The sequence below is a fragment of the Microchirus variegatus genome (assembly GCF_963457635.1).
Source record: "Microchirus variegatus genome assembly, chromosome: 23".
In the NCBI taxonomy this organism is placed as follows: domain Eukaryota; kingdom Metazoa; phylum Chordata; class Actinopteri; order Pleuronectiformes; family Soleidae; genus Microchirus; species Microchirus variegatus.
This window is the reverse complement of record NC_139824.1, coordinates 9,458,644-9,485,626: the sequence shown is the minus strand read 5'-3', so window position 1 is coordinate 9,485,626 and position 26,983 is coordinate 9,458,644. Positions and strand designations below refer to the sequence as shown.

At 40.9% G+C, this 26,983-nt stretch overlaps 1 protein-coding gene across 2 annotated transcripts in view; it reads left to right on the top strand.

Moving 5' to 3' along the window:
- npnta (nephronectin a) overlaps positions 1–26,983 on the top strand; it is a 62,760-nt gene that overhangs the window by 13,929 nt on the left and 21,848 nt on the right. The window contains exons 3-5 of one of the 2 annotated variants that reach the window (XM_083909182.1): positions 8,576–8,668; positions 17,668–17,763; positions 24,981–25,100. In XM_083909182.1, coding sequence (XP_083765308.1) covers positions 8,576–8,668; positions 17,668–17,763; positions 24,981–25,100 — 309 coding nt within the window. The remainder of the gene's footprint in view (positions 1–8,575; positions 8,669–17,667; positions 17,764–24,980; positions 25,101–26,983) is intronic. The other variant, XM_083909183.1, reaches the window with a different exon arrangement.

Below are 26,983 nucleotides of genomic sequence, written 5' to 3'. Positions count from 1 at the left end.
GGTAGACTCTCCTAGACGACGACAAAAATACATGAAAGATGATTATCATGTGATTCATCATGTGCTCGTAATCCCGCTCACTTAAAAACCTAAACACTAATAAAAAAAAAATAAATAAAAAAATACTGCAAGACCGAACATATACTGTAGCCTGGTTACACAACTAGGACACAACAATGAGTGTTTTGCCTGAAGAAATCGAGAGTGATAACACCTCACAGATGGTGTTTGTTTAATCACAGATTACGCACAGTTGCATTAAAAAAAAAAAAGTAATGTCAGCATCAACTCGACCACCCAAAAAGCAGTGTGTGAACATGTTTTCTTTACTGTTCTGGAGTCTCACATGTACCACGTTGAATAAAATAATATAGGCTATATATGTATATATACGTACATATATATATGTACGTATATATATATATTTTTTTTTAATGGTAACACTTTAGATTAGGGAACACATATTCACCATTAACTAGGTGCTTACTAACATATATAAGTTGCATACTAGCCCTTTATTAGTAAATATTAAGCCAATTTAACACCTTATATAGGAAAAATCTCAATTCATGTCATAATAGAGGTAGAATAAGGTTATGTAGAATAAGGTGTTAATATGTGCTTAATGATTACCAATAAAGGGCTAGTATGCTACTTATATATGTTAGTAAGCACCTAGTTACCTAGTACTCTTCTCTTTTTTCCCCCCTAACAAAAGTTGAGTTGCATCACTGCCTAATGCTTCTCATGCTCCCGACCGCATGTGCAGCTTAAGTCTGCTCACTTGAGACTATACCCTCAGTATTTCATCAAGCCAGTGAGGTGCTGATTTAAACCTTAGAGGAAGCTGGTGGATTGTAATCATGGGAAATGTGTGTGTGTGTGTGGTTATTCCTGGTATTACTCATGTTGTGGGGACCTAACTCTGTTTACACAGTCACATTAATCGTTACATGTTAAGGTGATGATAGGTTAGAGTTCGTCTAAATGTAAGTCAATGTAATGTCCTCTCAAGTCATGGAAACCAGACTGTGTGTGTGTGTGTGTGTATTTAAGGCAGGTCATGGTACATTTTTTGCGACGAAAAAGAAGAGATTAGATCGGCACTATATAGCATTGTGACTTTCTCCCCCATGGTCCTCAGCGATAAGTTTGTGCTACTCTCAAAGAATGAGAAATGGATCAACCTTGACTCCCCCCCCCCCCCCCCTCGCCAGAACTGAAAGAGTGAGGGGGGGCGAAGGGAAGGAAGGAGCTAAAAGCTGTGGAGCAAGTAGAAATCCAGGGGTGTAAGGGAAGTGGTTTAGAGGTAAGATGATTGGAGAAAGGGGGGGAGGGAAGGTAGGGCTTTAGATTTAGAGTCGACTGAAGCCACGCTTATAATGTTCAGACAGGCCATCAGGCAGCAGAACAACACTTGGTGCTACTTAGTCTAACCTGCTGCCATCATGATCGTTTTACTGCAAATGTGAGCGTTTTAACATTTGCCTTTCTAAGTGTATTTATAGTGTAACACTAAAATACTGCAGGTTTCTTCTACTCTTGATGAAGATGAAGATGTGAAGGTTATTATGAGGACTGTCAGTAGATATAGAAATAGAAGAAAATGATGATTTCTCATATCTTGGAATTCGTTCATCTAGATTTGCTTTTCTTTCTTTTAAAAACACAGAACTTCACATAGAACTATGTGATTTCTAAGACACTCAGGTCTATCAAGTGTCAACCAGGTCATCTTAAAATAAAGGCTCAACATGGACGACTGCCACGAGAACATGACATGTGTCAACATCACACAAAAAAAGTCTACCTGAGAATGTCCTAAGAAAGTCAGACATTCACATTTTTCATGATGGAGAGAGAGAGAGAGAGAGAGAGAGAGAAAGCGGAGTCAGCCATGCAGCATAGGTGTCCAACTAGAAGTCTCCAGGCAGCTGTCAGCATATTGCGGGCACTATCTGTGCATGGAGTGGTTAGTTTGCCACTTTCTTTCCACTCGTTGGCGATGTGGACGAATTCCTCTACGCAGGTTCTCAGCAATTAATCAATAAATTGTGCCGTGACACACAGGTAGTTGTCATTATTGCATGAAACTTTTGTTTTGTAGATGGTTTCCGTCGCTCAGCTTCTTAAAATGAAACCTTCAGCCCAACAATCCCTCACCTACAGTATCCAATGTAAACTACCATTTAAAGGTTTGGGGTCACCTATACATATTTTTTCAAAGTTTTCCATTAAAACTCACACTTTTATTCATCAAAAGAGTTGCAAAAGGAATAGAAAATATAGTCAAGACATTGACAATATTAGAAATAATGATTTTTCATTCAAAATAATGACTTTGCTTTCATCAAAGAACCAGCAAAACTGTTTTCAGCTGTGCTAACATAGGGTACACAAGGGTACACATTCCATTAAAAACCAGACGTTTGCAGCTAGAATAGTCGTTTACCACATTAACAATGTATAGAGTGTATTTCTGATTCATTTAATGTTATCATTCAAATATAAGGACATATCTAAGTGACCCCAAACTTTTGAACGGTAGTGCATGTATTAATTGCAGCCATAGTTTTTACTCATCCAGTCATAGTTATCTTCAGGAATTAGTTCAATAGGCAACAAGACTTGCTTGGGTCAAGTTTATTATCTTCATGAAGATGATAAATTGTCCAATCAACAAGTTGCTACCAGTATGATCAATTGGCCACTCCTATATTGGACTAATAATCTGAATACTGACTAATCTGATTATTGAGTATGAATCTGACTGTCTTGATATGGTCAAGGTCATCAGAAAATGCTGTTTACGTGGCAGTGTCTCTTCAGACTTAATTATTATTGACCTGATTTGGTTTAAACTGCAGTATTGCGCTGCATTCATCAGCGAGAGCAGCAGTTTAGATCATTTACTGATGTCAGGTCAAGCTGTCTTTGAAGTAGTGAACAGACTAAATGTACAAACCCCATTTCCAGGAAAAAACTTGGACACTTTGTTAAAATGGAATAAACTAAATCAAATTTAACAGGGGGGGAAAAAAATATTTCAAATGAGATTATATTGGATTTGGAGAAAACCTTTCTGGAAATGGGGGTTTCACGATCGTTCACTTCCATAATTAATTAATACTTGAAAAGGGAATTATTTTAAGGGTTTTGCCTCAAAAGTCAAGCAGACTGGTGTTAGTGTCTCAAAGGATATGAATCTCGTTTCATTTAAAAAAAAAAAAAAAACTTCAAGCTTCTCAAAATACTTAAACAGGTAGAAAGGCCCACAGTGATTTATCTTCATTGTTACAGAACTGGGTTGAATATCACCTCAATATTAAATAGTATAGACAGTATTTTCCTTTTTTTTTCATAGGTTCCATTCAGACCAGGGTTTAGTGCGATTGTGTGGAGTCTTTGTTTCCGTGGACAGGATTAAGACAGGACTTCTGAATTGGTAATGTGAGCCAACAAGTGAGCGATACAAGCGGAAAAGTGATCCCTCAGTTGAAGTAATTCACTTTATCACGATTGTCTCTGCAATTTCCTTGTCTCCTCTACTTTCTTTCACGGTCGCTGGGCCGTAAAAGTTTCGACTCGAAGCGTGCCTTTTGATCCTTCTTGAGATTTTTGCTTAGAAAAACACACGCACACACACACACACACACAAACGTGATGTTTGCAGGAACAAAAAAAAAGGCCCACGTTTGGAATAATTATGACACAGTACTGGCTGAGAGGACAGTGTTGATTTAGATGAAAGGAGTTTGTGTTCAGTCAGCAGCGCGGCGCATTTATTTAGACGCGTTAGAAGCCGCGATGTCGTTGAAGAATCATTTTCATCTCTCACTGTGGGGATGGCATTTTTTTACTGTTTCCCATTGCGTGCAGAGGTAATGACTTTTTTAATCCCATTTAGACGTGAGTGATGAGGAATATTAGCATTTTTACGAATAGAAGAGAGTGCCCCTTGAGACAGTGGCTTTACTTTATGTATATTATATTATTATGCACATGCGAATGGGAATAATGTGTGACTCCAGAACTCCAGACTGTGTGAGAGTGTGTGTTCTTTATTTCTTTCTTTTTTGCAGGAATGTTTGCTTTGTCAAAATGACCATTATGCTGTCCTCTAACATCATGTTCATGTTCATTTTTTTTTTTCTTTCTTTCTCCCTTTTAAAGACTAAACAGCAACTGCAACCTTTTGTTTGTTTGGCTATTTGTTTTGCAGCTCTCTTCGCCTTAACTCACAGAGTAGTCGGGATAAGGTGCCAGCCCCAAGGTTAGCTCCACATGTTTCTTGAAATAATCTTGCCAGACATGTAATGCTGGGGGCCACATCCTCTGAATCCTGGTGCTCACTCACTTATTTATAGAGCCAAACCCACTCCAGCACACCACCCCACCCCTTAGCCCAACACCTCACACCTCCTGGTATCAACCACGTCCTTCCCTGTGGTCACAGTTCTATATGCAAACAGATTACTCTCCGCAGACCTGATTTCACCTAAAGTCAACGTCTAACATGAATTATGCCGAGGTTCTTTAGTGGCTTTTTACGATTCAGCTTCCCCCCTCTGGACCTCTTGCGGCGCTAATGAAATGCCTCGGAGCTGAATTCCGTACTGTTTTTTTAATTAATACATCAATACATAATCGTGTCTATCTGTGCAATGCAGCATTAAACGCGGTGCTTAATGGGGTCAAAGAGAATCGGCGCACATGCATCTTCGTCGTGTTGAGAATGCCAATGCTGTCGTGCTAAATAAAATATGTATACTGACGCCAACCGTTCGATCCGTAACATCCGATACAAACAAAATTAAAATGATTCAGACAGTAGGAGGATTTATTATTTGTGTACTTACAAGGATTAGATTAGTGGAAATTAAGTGACTAATCAACTTCTCAATTTTGTGTAGCTGCTGTACAATTATTAATTTCCTATCAGGACTGATAATATAATAAATAAGTCATTTTAAGATATTGCTTTGATCTCTGGGGGTCTTGTTTTTCGCATTTACATGATGGAAATTTAATTAAAAAAGCCGCCTTGGGTGATAAATTAGTGTAGTGTAAATAAATGTGACTTGAAATGATTATGTATGTAATGATTTTCCCATTTAACGTTGATTAATCTATGCATACAGTATAAAAAATTCAAGCCAGTGACTTTTGTATTTAGATCCAGGCATCTGGTGTCCAGGGAATAGCTGATGTAAACCAGGGTAAAAGTGTGTCATCACTCGGCATGTTTTGATGCTGTTCTTGGAGCAGGGGGGGGGGGGTCCTACCGTACGTGCTATGTTTGGTCTTCCAGCTGCTGCGGCCATTTTTAGTTCTCCCTGTTCTTTGGTGTGGTTAATGAACACCGAACAGCCGTTTTTTTTTTGTTTTTTTTTTCCTGCACCGTCTGCCAGGCCAGAGGCTCAAAAAGACCCCCAGAGACACAGCCTGTTGTTGGATGCCCATGATCCAGCTAATCAAATCCTCCCCATATAGGAGGAAAAGAAGCGATCCACTTGACGATCCTCTGTCTCACAACGTCGGCTAAATATTTCCTTAAAGGACTCATATTATACCATATTTCTCCAAGTTGAACTAGTTCACTGGTGTCGTAAAACGAAACAAAGTAAAAAAAAAAATGAAGGGACAGGAAATGACATCAGCCACAGAGGCTACTGGGAGCTAACAGCAGTTAGCATTTGGAAAAATTATCACTTGCAGGCTCTAGCAGGCACATTGCCGTCATATATAATAATCAGTGCCATCAAACAGCATCAACGTGACTTCCGATTATTAAAATGAGTCTCTAAAGTAACGCTTACTGTAGGCGCTAAAAGGAGCTAATGCAGCTAACGGAGCTAACTGGAAAAACGGTGCCTGGACGCAAACATGACGTCATGCGCGTCTATTTCCGGTCAGTCGTCATGGAAACGTGTCACGCGTTAACCTTTTGCACAGCGCTAATAATAATGTATCCACTGGACAGATAAATCCTCTGAGGCTGGAAGTTTGTGTAGAACTCTGTGCTGCACTGTGGAGCCAAGAGAAGAACCTTTTCTGCGGACTTCCGGTTTTCGGATACCGCTGCCCTCGATAGCACTCTCGCTTGTTGCGCATTGTGACGTCCCAGTGAGCGCGAAAGTCAAAATCGCGTCTTTTATCTCCTGTACTTAGACTGAGGAGGACCACAAAAACATGAGTGAGTCACCTTTTTTCACACTTTGCCGACTGATAGGACCTCCAGAGTCCCAAATATAAGGATTTAAATGATTAAAAAGTTGATTTTGCATAATATGGGACCTTTAAAAGATTTGCTGACCAGAATAAAGTCTGACAATCATCTACCTCCAGACAAGTAGAACTCTCTCTCATTCTTCCAACAAGTTGGGCCACTTTCAATTTCTTCATTGTGTTACATATCTCAGACTTCACCAACGAGGCAAAGAGCACTTGTTTCCTATTTGATTACATAGCCAAATAAAGTGAAACGAGTCTGGAGATGTAATCTACTCCAGTTAATGGATTTATCTCATACATGAATTCAGTTTGATCCGTGTTCCCAGACTGAAACATGAGGAGCTGATTTTTTTTTCTTTACGCCCTGCACAGCCTTGCTGCCTCACAAGCTCTGTGTGTATGAATGGAAATATTCGAGGATGTTACTTGATTCTTAATGTGTTTATTTGACATTCGCGGATTAAAAATGTTGGTGTCCTTTAACAAAATTCAATATACAATTTGTTAGTGTCAAGTTTTTAAAGCAATTAGTTAGTATTTATTCGTGACATTAAAGGCGCCATATGTAAGAATGTGGCGTAAAACGGTTACTACACTAAAATTCTAAATACCGACGTCTTTTAGGTTTCGTTTTCTCCAGCTCAGACGTAACTGGCAACCCATGGTTGCTCGACAGCTGAGACTCTACTGACCGGTAGGTGGCGCCACATGCCAAAACATGATTTGCCGTCCGAAAAATATATTTTTAATGTGAATATTTTGTCTCTACTGTTGTTGTTGGTGAGTTCAGTTTATAATATGAACATTATTCCTGAGTCTCTGTGACATATTAGGAGGATTTTATGGCCAGTTGGTTTAGATTTATTACATAACGCACCTTTAATCCCCAATACGAAGTATTTATCTACCAGAAGGAGTAAATGCTCCTCTAAGGCTGCGCAAATGGATTTGCGAATGCAACATGAGACGGATATTGGCCACCTATAATTAAGAGGAACAAGCACAAGTATATCAGTTTACTACACGTTCAGCTTTTAGACAAAAGACGATGTCCTTTCGTTTTTAAACCAATGTAAAAAAAAAAAAAAAAAACATGAACATCAAGAAATGTGCTCTTCTTTTGCCCTATGAACTTTTCAATTGAACTTAAAGGTGGATTTTGTAATAAATCTAAAGCAATTGACCATAAAATCCTCCTAATATGTCACAGAGACTCAGGAATAATGTTCATATAACAAACTGAACTCACCAACAACAACAGTACAGACAAAATATGTGCATTAAAAAAAATATTTTGCAGACTGCAAATCATGTTTATGTTTTGAAATCATGTTTATGGCGCCACCTACCGCTGCTACCAATCATTGCAGTCAGTAGAGTCTCAGCTGCCGAGCAACCACAGGTTGCCAGTTATTGAATTTGAGTGTAGTAACCGTTTTTGGCCACATTCTTACATATGGCGCCTTTAACTGTAAGTCACACTTACAAACGTCAAACGGCGTCACAATCGAAACCTCCTTCTTGGAGGTCATTTACTAATTAACTTTTTGGACCTTCTTTTGTAACGGCATCAATGACACAACAGTAAAGCAAACGCTGCTGATTTATCACTCGCAAATCAAACTTGCTGATAAAGTTCACAGAAAAAAAATAAAATAAAAATGTGCCGCTGTAATAAGCTCCCGCAACAGAATCACTCCGTTTCCCAAACACACACACACACACACACAGTCACACACTCTTTTCCACCACAGTGATAATTAAGTCCTCTGATTGCACTATATTATGACAGACTTAATGAAGCCTTTAATGGAAATTAGTAACACTTGGCTGAGGCCCCATGTATCAGGATTGCTTAGCAGAAAACTGCAGTAAGCACAGTCAGATAAGCAGGGCACGCCTCCAGCTCATGGAATCAGAGTCGTACATACTCACAAATATCACCATCTATGCACGGTAGCTCTTTACACTGATTATAATCTCCTATTTTGGTGCTCCAATTGTTTCAGCTTCAGAGGACATTAACTGCCTAGGTAATTGGTGTTGGCGGCGTGCCAGTGCAAATATTACTGCCGCATTTTCAAAAAAATATTCTCGTTTTTTTAAAAAGGTCAAACGTCTCAAAGCGTTCTCAGCTGAAAATGACTGGTCAGGGAGGGAGGGAGAAACAAACAAACACATTCTGACACAAATGAGGCATCATGCCGTCTTATTGCTCTCATGGAAGAGTTAGCGGAGGTCAAGAAACGTCAGGGTTGAGTTGTTTTGTCATTCTGCTCTGATTTGTCAAGTCTGCACTGATCTGTCTCTGCTTCTTCTTCTTTGAATCCTCCCCGAACAGCTGTGTGCCAGCCTGGCTGTAAACACGGAGACTGCGTGGGACCCAATAAGTGCAAATGCCACCCTGGCTTCACTGGCAAGACTTGCAATCAAGGTGAGCTAAAGTTTTTTTACCTAAAGCGTTTGATACTGAAACGGGGGAGGAGACACAGAATGCATGTGGTCCTCTGTAAACAGCACACGCGGTGCCTGCTGACATGTATAATTTTCATGTGATAACTCAGTGAAGGAGAACCCCCTGCGGGGAAATCATTGTTTATTGTGGTCAGCTCGCCGCCCGCAGAACAGCAGTGTATTTAATTTGACAGTTACTCATCGAGCGGAAGCTGGTGCCACCAGCCGAGAGTAGCGAGCTTCTTTAATCACGGGGGGGAGGAGGAGGAGGAGGAGGAGGAGGAGTTGGTGGAGGGGGCGGGAATGCTGATTCAGCTCGAGCTGGAAATGAGTGGTGAGGCCGCGTTGAGTGATGCTGGGAGTGCATCCTCCTCCTGTGAAGATAACATCTCAGTAACTGACCTGAGTGCAGCCAGTGCTATTGAAATTGTGTGTGTGTGTGTGTGCATGCTTGAGTGTTTGTGTGTTTTCCATTATTGACAGATTGGACATGTTGAAAAGCATTAAAGCCTCCCATTTAGCACCAAGTTGACATGTTTCCAAGCGGGTTAAGAATACTTGTGGAATTCACGCCCTAAGACAGGAATAGGATAGTGTGTAATTAAAACGGGAGGGCGGGGGGGTGGGGGGGTTGGAGTGCGAGGGGTGTTGAAATCCTTTCCGGAATGTTCCAAATGACTCATCCTGCATTTCTAGGCTATAGGTGGCTCCTGTCTGCCTGGCCAGACAGCTCTACTTTGTCTTAGTCCACAACAAAGGGAAAGAGGAAAAAGGATCCGCGCCTCGTATCCAACTACAATAGACTTTGTTGCCAACCGTTCAGACGGACCTCGCTGACAAATGTGATTCCAAGACCTTTTTAAGATGAAACCGTGCTTTCAAGTGTCCGTCGAAATGCCCGTTTTGGTCATTAAGCGCTTCACATTCGTCAGAGCTTCCCGTTTTCCCTCCTAGCCTTGCCCTTTCAGCAAATTTAGGTTGGAGATAACCTTGGATTCCGGTTTTGAGCCACTGCATGCTATAGAAGACAATTTAATTATTCAGGAGCCATAGATTAGATTTTCTCATTTAAATGCAGCCTCTATTAAACATTGATTTGAGGTTTACTATTGATGTGCCAGGTGGCCAATGTTTTGAAGCGCTCCAATACCGCGTCCCTCTGGAGCCGCACATTCATCACGTCGCTTCTCCAGGCTTTTCTGACCTTGGTGTTGCCAAAGGTCAAGTCATAGCAATGATACAGTGTGAAACATGCACAGAAAAAGTTATTTTAGCTTTGAGGAGGCTGTACGACGTACAAGTACTCATTTTCATTTCCCATTATCAGTGCATAATTCTGAACATATTTTAATCGGCTGTAAATTACTAGACTTTCCCAATGTGCTTTTTAGGGACCCTTCTTAAATGTAGTGTGGGAAAAAAGAGGATATAACACTAGGTTGTGGTGTCTACAAATGTCTCTAAAGTCATAATTTGATTATGCTAATGAAATGAAAACAGTGCAAACCAAGATGAATGTGCTGTAGATACACAAATCGGGTCCCTCTGAACCACTGTTTTCAGTGCTGTTAGACTGTCTCTTGTCTTTTTTTTGCAGCACTATGCAAACACGACTGACCGCATTTCCTTGAGACCAGGTGGGAGGGTGGGGTAAGGGCCAAAATCAAACCCATTAACCCATTTTTGAGTGAGAACAAGTAAGGGGGTGGATAAAGGAATGTCTTCCACTTCCTTTAACAGTGGGAGAAATGTTGAATTTCTTGAGGAACCGTGCAGAGATACAGTACAGAGTGTTAATATTTATGAACAGGTTGGTGGTGGTGTGGACCAATATAGCTGTAGTTCATTTAAAGATATCTATCTATAAAACAAGTGTCTGTCTGTCTGTCTGTGACAGGCATATCTCACTGACCATTAGTCAGATCGCCCTAAGACTTTGGATATGGGTTGAGCATGGCCCGATGGTGAGCATTCTTGATTTTCAAATTTTTTGGAGGAATTTTAATTACATTTTCGCTGATTCACACTACACCAGGCAGGCAGCGGCTCATCAGCAGCAGCTGTGCTGTCTGGAGCGGGGAGGTGGGAGTGAAGAGGCTGTCCTCACGGTTAGTTAGGGATATTGTCACGGTTCACCGCAGAACATGTTGTTATATTGAAACGACTAGGTGTCCATTCACCAATACGCCACATATTTATTTTTCATTAGCATGCTACTACTAACTACTACTACCTGTTTCTAAAGGTAAGCTAGCGAGGCTACGATTAGCATTAGCGTAGGGCTAGCATAATACAAACACTGTGCAACCTCATTATTAACCTAATGAGGCGTGGTGGCGTGGCTGACAGTCACCACATCTAGCTTCGCTAATGCTAATCAAAAATGAAAACGATTAGCACAGCAACCACAAGAGCCATGCTTCATATTCCTTATCATGCATTACCATAACTGAAAAATCTTCTTCAGCTCCCACTATAGGAGTACATACTTCCTACGGGCACTGCACTAGTATTTACTAATGGTATATAATCTGTTGAGTAGTGTATATGCTTCAGCCAAAATGTTTCCATCACTCTTTAACTCTATGGAAATGCACATTTCTATTCAAGGTGATTGACTGTTTGATTTGTGTCACCTTTTAAATGACGAAATGAAGAAAATATTCTGCACTACTAGTTCTAAGCTCTCCCCTAAAGTGCAAACACACGGGGAGAACCGAACGAGACGCAGAGACTAATCCCGTGAACCCACGCTCCTTCCCAACATCATCAATCTGGCTCTTTTGTTTGTTTGTTTTGACCTAGAGACAAAAGCTGTGTTCTTGGGTTGACCCGACTGAAAAAAGTGTCGCTTTTGATCATTATCATCTATAAAGTTGTTCTGTTTGCGGCGCTGCCTCCTTAGGACGACGATTAATAAGTTAAAGGAGTCATTAAGTCATTAAGTTATCGTATACATGAACCTCTAGCTTCATACACACAATAATGGACGCACATTCCTTTTCCCTGAGTGGGAGGTGTGGACAGACACGTGACCCTCGAGGCACTGTGGGTGTTACACACCTGAGGAAACCAGTTGCATGGATTCAAAACAACTCACAGAGGATGTATTGATTTCATGCCATTCAGTAAAATAGAACATTTATTCTCTATTATATAAAGTGGAACTTTGGTCTGTATGTATATAGCGCTTTTCAAGTATTGATTTACCACTTAAATTCACTCACACTTTCATACAGCATACTGAGCCATGTTTTTTATTCTCTCAGACCCATTGTGGGGGTTAAAGTGTCTTGACCAATGAACCCACAGCCTTCGAAGTTGAAGGACAACTCGCTCTAGCACCGAGCTATTGTCGCCTATATTTGTTTTTTCCTAACCCTTTACACCCTTTGCTGATTCCACTTTCACGCCTGAGCATGATGTATTTTAATGAATTGGATTGTTTTCCTTAGCCTTTTAACACCTAAGCCTCAAAGTGTCTGCTCAAAGTGTTTTTGCTTATTTTAACTATAAAAGGGCCAGAAAATGTGCTTTTGCCCGTTATTCCAGAATAACCTTCAGTATTTGGCAGTAATTTGCAATTTACTGCATGTTAAAATGCTGTTTAAACATTTTAAAATGAAGAAAAACAAAAAGTTTTATTTGAAAAAAACACTGTAGTTGTACATGGACACCAGATTGTGCGTGTTAAATTTGACATTTGAACAGTATACAACATATTTAAAATAACATATGTTTGAGTCCTTGTGTCAATGTCCAAAAACAGGCCAAAAAATGGAAACTGTACAGGCGTTTTTTTCCAACTATTTCCTCTCTGGTGTCTAAGACTGTGATTCGCCAGCATCCTGAAACAACTTCTCAGCTTTCACACGCTCTGTGTTTAAGGGGTAAATGGACATAACTCAGCTGTTGGGATAAAAAATAAATAAATAAATCACCACAGTCAAAGTAAAAAGCACTTCACCGTCTGTTACTGATGAGAATCGTACCTGTCGTGTGGCGTGCTGAGGACAGATGAATGCGCTCTGACTGCATAAATAAAGTAATTATAGGGATAATCTGTTTAACAATTTGGCGGCACACTTCCCCCACTGATCCAATCATTTTAATAAGATGATTATTCTGTGCAGGTGGATATAATTAGGTGTAGTTGACCTGCTGTTAAGACATTATTAAACTATTTTGCTGGAGGAATAATGTCAAAGGCATCAGGAGCAATAGAGCTGCGGTGCTCCCACATGCTGCTGTCTTCTTCTCACCTTGTTTGTCAGCCAACTTTGTAATTAATACCAGTTATAATGCGATAATCTGTGGTTTGAGTTTGTTACTATCTTTTAGAGCTTTGTAGGTATTATGTAGAACTTCTAATGAATTTAATTCAGTCTTCTTTTACACAAGATACTTCAGAGATGTTGGTTTAGAAAACGATCTCCGCTCCATGTCACTGTTTGCGTTTCCTGGCCGCGCTGTTAACAGCCGAGCAGCTGCAAGTGTTTAACGCATAACGTGCATGTCATCGTTCTGTGTATTTTACTTTAATTATCATCTGATTGCTCTGAATTGTGTTTGTTTTATCTATGTTCTGTTGAAGAGCAAGGTCAACACAGCCGCATGAAGTCATATTTGACCTTTACCTCTGTGGTATATGCAGAAATAGAACAATTGGACAGAGATGATTTCATCCTTACCTTCTCCCTACGGGGGTGATGCATAAAGAAATGTCAAAATGTCAAAATGTTAGACGTCCAGGTCCTTTTCTCAGGCGCATCAGGGGACAACAGTGGCCTTTACTTACCAGAAAGGCTGCTGTCATCAACAAGCACGTCCAGTTGTCCATCTTTTAAATTTATTTAGTCAGCCATGTCTTTTATTTTGTACAGTAAGCCTCCACTTCCATTTCCTGCTGCTGAAAAAAGACATTGTGGTGCAAGATGGTGGACTTCATTTGATGTCACAGACTGCATATAGAAATAGACATAGTCTTAATAGTTTGAAAAGTGAAGCCCAGGAGGTACAATGGAAGTAGCAGTTAGCCACAGGGGGTGACTCCACTGGTTGATTTATAACCACACTGAGAAGTTAATGGTCTAGTTTCAGAACTTCTTCAACAGCACACGGTGTGCATTTCAGTGTCATTTAGGTTCCCATTTAGAGGAAAATGGATGATAAATCATGACACATATGAGTGGACACCAGGGTGATTGACAGCTGTATTACCTGCAGGCGATGTCTTTGGTTGTGAAAAGTGTCATATTGGATGGATGGACGTTATTGATCCCAGACTGGAAAATTACAGCAGCAATAGATGCCAGGCATAGAACATAAGAATATACTTTGCATTATGAATGAAATAATACAAAATATATACACAAGTATTAAACTGTATGTCGTGGTAAACTAAATTCCAAAGCCACCCAAAGTTGTTATAGGTTTATATGGGTTCGACTCATAGGCACTGTTTCAATTCCTCAATCACCAAAGGTAATGAAGAGTCATGTGAAGGGTTTGCACATTTTATTCCCACTTGCCGTACATCCAGGTTACACTTCCATCCACATACATCCAAGCCTCTCTCGGATCAACAACACATAGAAATAGTCCCTTGATGTTCCAGGTTGTGAATGAAGTTCTATTGATTTAACATCAAACCTAAGCCCTAAGCTTCTAACGGACACGTCCAACTGCCCAAAATGCTAGATATTTCCCAGTACCTATCCCTCGATGTATCATAGCTGGCAAAGGTATCAAAGGGTTCACAGTACCCTTTATCTATAAAAGAAAACATCAAAAGTCCACAGTCACGTTCCCATCCTTGCAAGAATATTACTCAAAGGCTTAAAGCCAACGGTTTAGCTGTAACAAGTAATCCTGCATGAACCAACTAGTGCAAGTATGTATTCCTATAGTGTGAGTTGAAGAAGGTTTTTCAGTTACGTGATAAGGAACGTAAAGGCTAACATAATACAAACACTGTGCAACCTCATTTGGCACACTGCAATATTTTTAATTTTCTTATAGCATTAGCGTAGCTAGTTTTTGTGACTGTCACGCCACTGTCAGGTTGCACAGTGTTTGTATTATGTTAGCTCTACGCTAACGCTAATAGTAGCCTCGCCAGCTTACCTTTGGAAACAGGTTCGCCAAGTTAGCTGAAAATAAAATAGTAGCACGCTAATGCTAAATAAATATGTGCTCGCGTATTGGTGAATGGACACCAACTTCGTTGTTTCAGTATAACACCATGTTCTGCGTTGAACCATGTGAAAATGTTGACCTACCGTAAGGACAGCCTCTTCACTCCCACCTCCCCGCTCCAGACAGCGCAGCTACCGCTGATGAGCCGCTGCCTGCCTGGTGTAGCGTGATAAATCAGCATAAGTGCAGCGTGATAAATCAGCAAAAATTAAAATTACTGCAAATCAAGGATGCACACCATCAGGCTCAACCCATATCCAAAATCTTAGGGCGATCTGACTAACGGTCAGCGAGATATGCCCGTCACAGATACACAGACAGACACACACATAGATGCAACTTGCTTCATAGATAGATACTGGCTCCTATATATAAACATATGTCAGTCATGGTGCCGGTCCAATTTAAACTTTTGAAACAGGATTTCATATTAAAAAATCGACTTTGACTTAACTTTGCTACTAAAAGTAAACATTTATATTTTAAGGCAATTATACACTTATGGGTAATATATTCCAGTAAACCATCCTAAATGTTACACACTGGACCTTTAAGGCACAACAACAATAAAACACAATAGCAGATGTGTTAGGTTACCAGGAGGCAGAAGCAGCCCAGTGTGTGAACATTAAAACATCTTGCACTTGGCTAAATGATCAAAAAAAACAAAAAACATCATCAAACTGCGGCAGGTTCTTTGAAGTTTTCCCTGCCTTATAGTGAGCTCCATTAAATTAAGTACTCAACACAAATAACTCCCCCCCCCCCCCATGTCTCGCTAATTCCACTAACAATAGCTGCACAACAGTCTATTTCAGCAGTCTTATTAATCGAGTCATTTGATGCACTTTGTTTAGTAATTTGCTTAATACCTCTGAGTGCCACAGATCTCACATCAGATCACCAGATAATCGAGCAGAATTAGTTTCTGGGGAAGTCCCAAAATAGCTGCTCTGTTCGTCTCTTTCATGGGATAATTTTGTCCAAACAATATATAAGCATATGACCAATGTGATTCAATCCTTGAATTGGTAACATTTCAATTCACATGGTATGTATTTATCCAATAATATGTCCTACACTCTTTAAATGTGCTGCTTCTCTACCTAATAACATCAAAAGTCCATATCTAGCTCAACTATTAATAATTCATTATAGTTTGAAAGGAAACTCTTATAATTGTGATTTTTGAACAACTGGGATAAAGGCAAATGTGTAATCCACACCGCTGCACTAGGGAGATGATTCTGTCACTGAATATTTATTCTTAGCTACAGAAACATCTTTGTTTCAGCACCAACTGTGTTTGTCTACAACAATCTTTTTTGCAGTAATGAGTAATATCTTCTCATACCTCAGTAGCTGCATCACTTTTCTGGCACTTCACAATAGGAGTTGTTTCTTTGCTGCTAGAGGAAAAAAAAAGGTTGCTGGAATGGATAGATGGGTAGACAGAGAGAGAGAGAGAGAGAGAGAGGACGAATTGAATGTTTGGAATCGAGCAGTGATTTTCTCCTTTTTGAACCTTTGAACCGCCCGGATACAAATTGAGAAAGGGATCCTGTGAATGCATCACTGAGATCCTATTTCATCCCCATGACATAAAAAGGAAGACAGAAGAGAAGAAAGGGCACACGGAGAAGGGTCGTTCTCAAAAACACTTTTCAGTTTCTCCTATCAATTTTTTCCCCCTGATACTCGGCTCATGTCCACCTCACACAAGTGTAAATCCTCCTTGATGCATAATGTTCCTCTCTACTTTGACAACGTGTGGTCAGAGGTGTTTCTAATCCATTGCTGCTCACTATTTCCTATTCGAAGGGGCTGCAAGTAAGATTATCTTTGCATTAATCGCTGTTGGGAGTTTTTTGTTTTGTTTTACGCCAATCAATCTTGTATGAGAAAAACGTATAATTCGGCCTTCTTTAAATTAGCAACTCATATTCCGAAAAGCACAAACTTAAACTCAGGACAAGGCCAGCTGCAAATCAGTGTAACCCTGGCCGCTATAATTTGTCTACAGAGTGTGCCTCATTATATCTGTGTTGAATCTAACCTAACTGGGACTGAACTAGTGTCCATACATTTTTTTGGGGTGAAAATACGCACATATAGGTAATGGGGAAGCAGACCGATAAGACCATTGGATACAAGTCTGTACCAATGAGACCTTATTAACAACGTGCCGTCTCTCAGCACAACACAACTCCAACAGAAATCCAACAAAAGTATAATAAGCTTAGACAGTTTTAACAAGCAAACAGGAACTTGGAAATTAACCGACACAAAACTCAGACTACAGTGTCGCTTTAGCCACCTCATCGGCGTGCATCAGTGTTGCTATAAAGAACTGTTTTTTAATCTCAATCAATAACTTTAAAGGTGCCATATGTAAGAATGTGGCCAAAAAACGGTTACTACATTCAAATTCAAAATACCGAGGTCTTTTAGGTCTCGTTTTCTGACGTAACTGGCAACCCGTGGTTGCTCGGCAGCTGAGACTCGACTGACTGCAATGATTGGTAGACGGCGGTAGGTGGCGCCACATGCCAAAACATGATTTCAAAACATAAACATGATTTGCAGTCTGCAAAAGATTTTTTTTCAAATGCAAATATTTTGTCTGTACTGTTGTTGTTGGTGAGTTCAGTTTGTTATATGAACATTATTCCTGAGTCTCTGTGACATATTAGGAGGATTTTATGGCCAGTTGCTTTAGATTTATTACATAATGCACCTTTAATACTCCTCTTCTAACCCATTTTCCCATTTTGCCTAAAGAAGAAGAGTTGGACTATTTAACACCTCCAGTGTGGGACAGTCACTTCCCGCTCTTTCTTCCCGTGGACCATCAGCCAGCGTCAGTGGTGATGGAGGGTGAGACTCGTCGCAGCTTCTCTTCCTACCCATCGAGGCGACGTGCATGTTGCTGCACTGTGCAACACTGTGAGAGTGAATGTCACTCCCGAACTTTTTTTCTCTCACTGCTTTCTGACTTCTGATGGCAGACGAGACACCACCAAGAACACCTTTTCCAGTACGACACGCCAGCATGAACGCCAAGCATGTCATGGTCTTTACCGCTCTACACCACCTCTCTTTATGTTTTACTCTCTACCTTCACAGTCCCAGACAGACATCACAGATTTATTTTCTGCTCTCTTCTTTTTCCTGAGTAGTCCTTAAGCGGCACCTTCTTCTCCTTTAAACCATTACCGACATGGACACAGCCCTCGTGACTTCTCCACCGTCTCAACAGAACGAGGCCGAGTTCGAGTTCTTTCGAGAACAATCGCGTCCCAAAGACACCAGACACCGCCGCTAATCTCTCTGTCAGTGATAGAGGCGTGTCAGGAATGTGGCGTGGCATAGCTCGGTGGAGCTGACCCAATAAATCACTCCACTTTGCATCACTTCAGATGAGTCTTAGCTGTTCGTTTGTCATACAGTGAAGCGCACAGAGGGGCTTCTGCAGTCCTGGGGGGGCCATGTCCAATCGTCAGCTGATGGTCATATATGTCCATTGTCTCACTTTTCCAATTCCCCTGTGATCTATCCCTGTGTTTCTTTCCTCTTTCTGTCCTATGTGTTGTTGTTGTTGTTTTTTTCCCCCACATAGACGAGTCCCTGGCTGATTCTTGTGGCTGGCATGTGCTGATGCTCATGGAGATGCCTCTGTCTGAGAATGTGACCATTTCAATAATCCCTATTTTACATATTTTTTTTAGGCTGTTTTTCAGAGCAACAGGCAAGTGTAGACCTGTTTCTCTGCCGCCAATGACAATGGACAGCGTTGCTATGGTTTTTCTGTAATCACACAGTAATGAGAATGCCAGTTGTTTACTGTGAACTTCAAGGATGAAAACATAGGTTATACCTCTAATTAAAATGTGTGCATGTGTGCGTGCGTGCATGTGTGCGTTCATGCGTGCGTGCATGTGTGCGTGCGTGCATGCTACGGTGTGAGTGTTTTGGACATTCTGGGAGAAGAAAATAATTATAAGGCTTGTGAAAATTAACTCGTCAGACAAGGACAAATCATTTTCTTTTTTGTTGATTAAATCAAGATAAATAATCACTTTCACCCCAGGAATATATCATCCTCCTTTGAGCAGGTCGTACATTTGAAAAAATAGTAACCATTACCCAAAAAAACCCGAATTATTGTGTTATTCTGACTAAAAATTGGGCGTCAAACTACTACATGGACAAATCCAAGCCAGCCATTTTTTGGACTGAAGACACTGATTTTATGCTCTGTCAGCTTAAAGAATTTAATATTTCTAAGTTCACGAGTGGTAGGGAGACTCAGAAAGGCGCTAAGGGAACTCAAATACTCGTAAAACTGCTAAACACTAACAAGCTGAAAGGGGCCGTATCGCCTCTTAGTGAAGTGGAGGCGGACACGTTGGATTCGGTGAATTGATTCCCCACGAGTGCTTTTATGCTCGGGCAAGGGCGGTAGTCCAACTGAAGGGCGACTTAACTCTGCATTTAAAATGTACCGACAGTTAGTGTCGTGTGTGTGTGTGTGTGTCGTGCAGTTTCATTTTGTCACCACTTTGCACCTGAGGTGTACCGTCTACTCCAAAAAAAACTGTTTTGTAGCCTTGAGACACACTCACACACTGAGATTCAGAGAGATGTTTTAACTCGCTTATTCTATCATGATATCAAACGTGTCTGACCAACATACTTTGTTCAATAGAAGTAGAATAGAAATGCTTGTATAACACTCATATAACAACAATTATATATTTGGCCCTTATCCTCCTCCGTAGCTCCTTATTATCCTTCCTTCCATTATTATGTCGATGCTTCATAAAGCTTTATAGGAGCGCTGGGTAATGTAGGTGATCCTGCTGGCTGCATTCACCATACGCTGCAGGGTCTTCCTGTTGTGTGCAGAGCAGCTTCCACACCATACCGTGATGCAGCCACTCAGGATACTCTCAATTCCCTTTTTTCAATTGAAGTAAAGCTGTATGCAGTGCTTTGTGATCATGGCACCTCATGTAACGGTAGCACTCATGAAACTCACCTCTTGTTATCCAGGAGAATTTATAGTTGGCGAAAAACGTGACTTTAAGCCCCGATGGTGCTTTGTGGGATTTGACAAGCAGATGGTCAGACCTAATCAAATTCCAGCTAAAAATCCACTCTCCCAGCCAACGTGGCTTTATTATAGGCCAGAAGCGACCATTAATAGAAGGTGGGGTCCAGCGACATACAAACTGGGCGACTGCTTGCGTCATTCATCCATATTAAAACATGGTATCCGTTAAATGTAGGTATGCGGCACTCAAAGAATGCCCCCCCTGCATATGTCCATGGTGCTAAACATGGCACCGTTTACAATGAAGCCTGCCAAGATGAAAATGACCCCGCAAGTGCTGTACAGTGAGAAGCAGGGCTATTTATGTTGTTTCTACAGTATCCCAGAACCACCGGGTGGTGTTCAACAGATTATTTTGATTCCGCGTAAAAACCCTTTCATCTTTCCACTGATTCCCGTGCACAACTTTAAAGTTCCTGCCTTTTGAGCCTCGCACTCCTAACAGACCCCGCATTTAATTAAGGATCGGAAGAAATATGTTCTTCAGACGTTCGCTTTTTCGCATGAACCATTGTCTCCATCAACATCAAGCTCCTCCTCAAGCTACAATATGCATGAAAAGACATGAACTCTCTGTATGAAAGGCAGTGGAATTGAGCCAGAAGCAGTTGGCTCGGTTTAAACATTTTTTTTCTGAACGTGAACCTTGATTTAACTTTTTGCTTTGGCGACTTTCATGTCACTGAAATGACAAAATTAGCATTAAGTATGGCCGATTGTTTCACGGCATCTGTTGTTTTAATCATGAATCATTACAATGCAATTGTTTTTTCCCCCCCTCAGAACCACTAAATGTTGTTCCATGACTGTTACCGAGCACTGTGCTTGGACATGTTGCAAGAATTTCCAAAGAAAGAAGAAGTATTGTTAAGATAAGATGTGGTTTAATTACTTACAGGTTATTACTGTACAGTAAATGTAAAAAAAAAAAAAAAAAATCTCAAGAGATGTTCTCCTGGAAATCGCTGTGAGCAGAGCTGGGGTCATGAAAATAATTACAACCATTTCAGTATGAACATGCCCAATTCCCCTTCAATTCAGGGACGCTCTGCAAGAGATGTACTTCCACTGCTTTGAAATTGCCTCAGAAAGAAAAAAAAGAAACAGACCCTGGAAGTAAAGTGTAATGAAAAATCTTCTTGAGTTAAATGAATCAAGAATGTTAAATAAATTATTGACTTCTGGATCGATTCTATAAATGCACAGCAAAGATCCACAATCACAATAATGAGAGTCATTATTTAGATTATTCATTATCTGTGCCACAGCTAATCGATATTCTTTAAAGGGGAATGCTCATCTCAAAAACGTTCTTTCTTTTCAGTAGATATTAGTCTTTGTTGCAGGACGGCCTTGGTGATGGCCTTCAGTTATTATCAGTTACATGACAAATATAAGCAAGTGCAATGTCCTTACTGTTATATTAGAGTAAATGAGCAATAAAACTGTCATAAGTAACAAAAAGATGTATTATCACAAGCTTAATACATCTTTCTCGCAGAGAAACAAACACATGCGGTCCATGTCTTCAGTAGTGCTGTGTTGAAGTGAGTTAACAAGAGGAGAGGCTGAAGCACCAGAATAGAATATAGACACACATCGTGTCATCAGTTACACTTGTCACTTTCATACCTGTCAAAATGTCAGGAAAACACAGACCTTTTAGACGAAGCAAGCCCTGAGTTTCCTATTGAAGCTACAGTAAGAAAAATGACTCAATATTGTATCTCATCCTCAGGTCATTGTTTTTTTTGGAAGTGTGATTCTGTGAGGTATTGACTCATCGAAAGATTGTAAATTAAAAGAAGTGTCAGCCCTAGAGTGTTATTGGAGGATATAACAAGACTTTTTTTTTTCCTTTTGTTACATTTTTAATTTCCATTGTATTGTCGAAAATCAAGGTCCATGAAGATACCATATATGGTTCCTTGCCTGTCTGTGGTACACTCTTAGAAATAAGGGTTCCAAAAGGGTTCTTCTACAAGGGTTGAGGTTCTACCTGCAACCATTTGCTTCTGACAAAACCCTTTCCCGAAGAAAGGGTTTTTCAAGGGTTCTTGGTAACACTAATGGTTCCAGTAAGAACCATTTTGATCCAGAGAACCCTTTAAAACCCCTTCCCTGAATAAAGGGTTTTAAAAGGGTTCTTGGTGGAACCCTCCAAAAGGGTTCCAGGTGGAAACTTTATAAAAAGGTTCTACCTGGAGCCAAAAAGGGTTCTCCTATGAGGACAAGCCGAAGAACCTTATATGGTTCTACTTACTCTTATTTCTAAGAGAGTAAAATAAATCCAGAGTATAAGAATATACAAGAAAAACACAAATAATGTGAAAGGAACATTATTTTAAAACATTTTATAAGAGTGTGGCTTTATGTAGAGGTGCGCTGCAGCAACTTTTGAACCTCCTCGCGCCACAATGTCGGCCAGTGGTGACATTTCAGTGGAGTTTCTGGCCACAATCGCATTTGATATTGAGTATGAGTCCGTACCGGGTATTGGCACCGCACTTACAAGAGGCCTGAGGTAGATTAAAATGTCTACGCAGAGCAACAACTAATCAGAATCATCTGGATGACGTATGCAGAGTGAAAACAATCAAGAAAAACAGATTGTTGTAGCCACTTATTAAAGCCTTACCTACAAAAATAGCCATAGCCTAGTATCTTAAGAATATGCTGTTTTTATATCGCTGTGAGGAAACCTTTACAGCTGTCAAAGGCAAGAAAAAGCAGCAAGCACATTCTTAATCTACAGTATCATAAACTTAAGCAGGCATATATTTTAACAGATGGCCATTTTGGGGAAAGTAGCTAAAAATCTGTTTTTCCTTCTGTCCTTGCTGGCTAATGAGTGTCCGTGTCCCCAGGTGGGTCCACAGAAATGACAGTGCTCTTGGTAAATTCAGGGTTGATGATGTGTCAACACCTCATATAACCATTTGTATCCCTTGAAAATAGTGATGGTCATATATCTCTCTGCCTGAACAACAAAAATGACTATGAGCACTGCAGCTATACATAACAAACATGAAACATGGATGCTGTGAACGTTTCTTTAGGGCGCAAAAAAAACGCTTGGCTCGGAGCCCTCTGCGAGAATTAAACCCATTTATTTATATATCGGTACGTGTTTCATGAAGGACAGCTTGACTTGTTGGAAGGACAAGTGTGGCTAATAACATTAATGGCTCCTCTGTTCCATTTGGGAGTGTCATTAAGTCGCTCGAGTGCGGCGACATGCTCGACACCAGGGGCTCGGGACTGAAATACCTGAGTGGAATGCAGACTATATTATTAATGCCGTCGGTTTTACCTGCACTTTTCTTCCCGCTACATGTCAAAAATGTCTGACATTGTAATCAACTGCCAGACTGGTTGCTTAGCGCCAGCTCCAATGCTGTGAATGTCACCTTGATTTATCTACTTACAGTAAGAATGTAAGTGAAACCACAGTTAGCGCTGACAAACCCCGCACGAGAACGTACACGAGCTTCACTAATAATTGATGAAGTCGTTAATTACAGCTCAGCTGGGACTGAAAAATGGGAATGATGTAATGGTGGTTCGTTTTTGGAGGGTTCTTGGCGGAACCCTCCAAGAGGGTTCCAGGTAGAACCTTCCAAAAAGGGTTCTCCTATAAGGACAAGCCAAAGAACCTTATATGGTTCACTAATAATTGATGGAGTCGTTAATTACAGCTCAGCTGGGACTGAAAAATGGGAATGAAGCAATTTTGGTTAGTTTTTTGGAGGGTGCTTGGTGGAACCCTCCAAAAGGGTTCCAGGTAGAACCTTCCAAAAAGGATTCTCCTATGAGGACAAGCTGAAGAACCTTATATGGTTCACTAATAATTGATGAAGTCATTAATTACAGCTCAGCTGGGACTGAAAAATGGGAATTAAATAATGGTGGTTCGTTTTTGGAGGGTAGGGTTCCAGGTAGAACCTTCCAAAAAGGGTTCTCCTATGAGGACAAGCTGAAGAACTTTGTATGGTTCACTAATAATTGATGAAGTCATTAATTACTGCTCAACTGGGACTGAAAAATGGGAATTAAGTAATGTTGGTTCGTTTTTGGAGGGTAGGGTTCCAGGTAGAACCTTCCAAAAAGGGTTCTCCTATGAGGACAAGCCGAAGAACCTTGTATGGTTCACTTATAATTGATGAAGTCATTAATTACAGCTCAGATGGGACTGAAATATGGAAGTGAAGTAATGTTGGTTCGTTTTTGGAGGGTTCTTGGCGGAACCCTCCAAAAGGGTTCCAGGTAGAACCTTCCAAAAACGGTTCTCCTATGAGGACAAGCCGGAAAACCTTATATGGTTCACTAATAATTGATGAAGTCATTAATTACAGCTCAGCTGGGACTGAAAAATGGGAATGAAGTAATGGTGGTTCGTTTTTGACGATCATTCTGCTGTGAGAAAGGCAGAAGAGTTTGAATTTGCATAAACATGTGACAGGTGTTGAGCTCAGAGCGTGTTTCCCTTCTCCCTGGAACCCGTCCATGCTGAGAACTGACACAGCATCACTTTCTGATGCAATTTCCACGGGCGCCTGTGCTTGAGCTTTCTCTCCACTTTTATACCGGTGTATATATATATATATATATATAAAAAAAAAACCTGGAATTATACGAGCGCTGCACAGTGCTGACACAAACCTCAGGAAGTCGTGGCGCATCCTTTATTGGTAGGTTGACAGTTAACACTGGCGTCCTGTTAAATCATCAAAGGAGGGAGTTGCGGGGGCCTGTCAGAACACGGCAACACTTGAGTTGTTTCACTCGCCACTCCTTCTAGAAAACACACACACAGCTCACACCCACAGCAAATGGATGGGTGAGAGAGAGACACGATTGGCCTCGTCTCACCTTTGCCCTCAGACTAATTACACCTGTGTCACAAGGTCTCTCTCCCTCCCTCTCTTTCTGTCTCTGTCCTTCACTGTGTGCTCACACTGTCTCTCTGTGTCCGCAGACCTGAACGAGTGTGGGCTGAAGCCGAGGCCTTGTAAACACAGGTGCATGAACACGTATGGGAGCTACAAGTGCTACTGCCTAAACGGCTACATGCTGATGCCTGATGGGACATGTGGAAGTAAGTGTGTCTCCCTCACACACACACACACACATACATACAGTCTGGTTTCTGTTGCCTCAGAGGACCATACATTGCCTTAAATACATTTCCTGGAGCCTTACTCTAACCTTAACCATAGCTACTACTGGCCTAACCTCAACCTACCACTAAAACCATTCTAACAAAACCATCATTTATCAGATTTAGGTCCCCACAACATGAGTAAAACCTGGAATGCACACAGGTTTATACAGATATTCTCCTTAGGACAGCACATTGACACCAAAGTGTTATGGTTAATGCCTAACCTTAGCCTTAACTTAACCAAAGTCCTAATCTTAGCCCTAAGCTTAACCAGCAGCTCTTCATAAATGAGGTATCTGTCTCGACAAGGTCAGTGTTTATGCAAGAAAAAGTCCTAAAGTGATAACAATTACAAGTACATACACTCTTAGAAATAATGGTTTCAAAAGGGTTCTTCTACAAGGGCTGAGGTTCTACCTGGAACCATATGCTTCTGAAAAACCCTTTCCCGAACCCTTTTTCAAGGGTTCTTGGTAACACTAATGGTTCCAGTAAGAACCATTTTGATCCAGAGAACCCTTAAAACCATTTTCCTGAATAAAGGGTTTTAAAGGGGTTCTTGGTGGAACCCTCCAAAGAACACCTAGCACTTTTATTTCTAAGAATGTACACACAGAGATGTGCCTCATTGTTTGTGTGAAATATGTTTTTTTGTTTCATTCCTAATCTGTTTGCTCCCTAATCTGTTGCTTCTGCTCCGTCACCTGGATGTGATTCTGTCAAGCCTTTGTTTACGTCTCCGCAAATGCATTCATCTGAGGCACGTGTGCAGGCCACCGGCTCTCGATTACACAGTAAAATATGTCCCCCCCCCACCACCACTTGTGTGAATATACGTTTGCCAGCCGCCTCAGAACCCTTTGATAGACTGTTTTTGATGAATGTCCCGTGAGAACTCCAGGCGAAGAACCCTAAAATGAAAGATTAGAAGAATTTTCTCTTCTACGGAGCCTTGAGTAAATGTTGCTGTTTTTATTGCCCTGAAGTGCTACACTGAAGCCTGCACACGTCTCCTTAGATTCTGTTTCCAACCTGATAATGATTTTCATCTCATGATTCCACTCTTCCACGAAGGCATGACTCCCAGTACGTCATTTTAATTATCTCTCTTATTATCAGACGAAGATTTAATTTCTCCCTTTTTATAGTCTGTATTGCTCAACGCGATTTATTCCGAGGTGTTGTGATGACAGCATGGTAGCGTTAAACACCGTGCTGCTGCCCCTCTTCTCTCCCCCCTGCTACTAATGTGATCAATAGATCTCTGTAGCTTTTAATCAGCCTGGATTGCCTCAGTCATTATATTGTACTACAGGGTACCATGACAACTGAAGTCGTGGGGGTTGCATGGACGTCACATTTAATTTCCTTTTAGGGTTATCAAAAAGAAGCTGAACAAATTCTGCCCCATTATCTCATTCTTATTAGTCTTCTTCTTTTTTTTTTTTTTTTCTCTTGAGGGTCTTGATCTTCCCAGCATGGCTTAACACTCCGGCACTTTGTGATGGGGCTGTGATGGATTATGAGTTTTCAGGTGTCAGAAATCATAAAAGTCAGTAAAGGTGGATGGCGTGGGGGGGCCAGCTGCCGCAGCGCAGAGTGTTTTTGCAGCACAGGAATCTAATATTGGCAGGGCGTCTGTTGTCTGCACCCTAGGGTCAACCCCGGCTAATATAAGAAAGGCCAGGCAAGTGGCTCTTATACACTGGCTGGAGGACGAGGACAATGTGTGAATATACATGTTAAAATGTGAATAATGCGGGTGTGACTGAGAGCAGGCCGTCCGCCGTCTGTTCCCCCCTGTTATACCAACATGT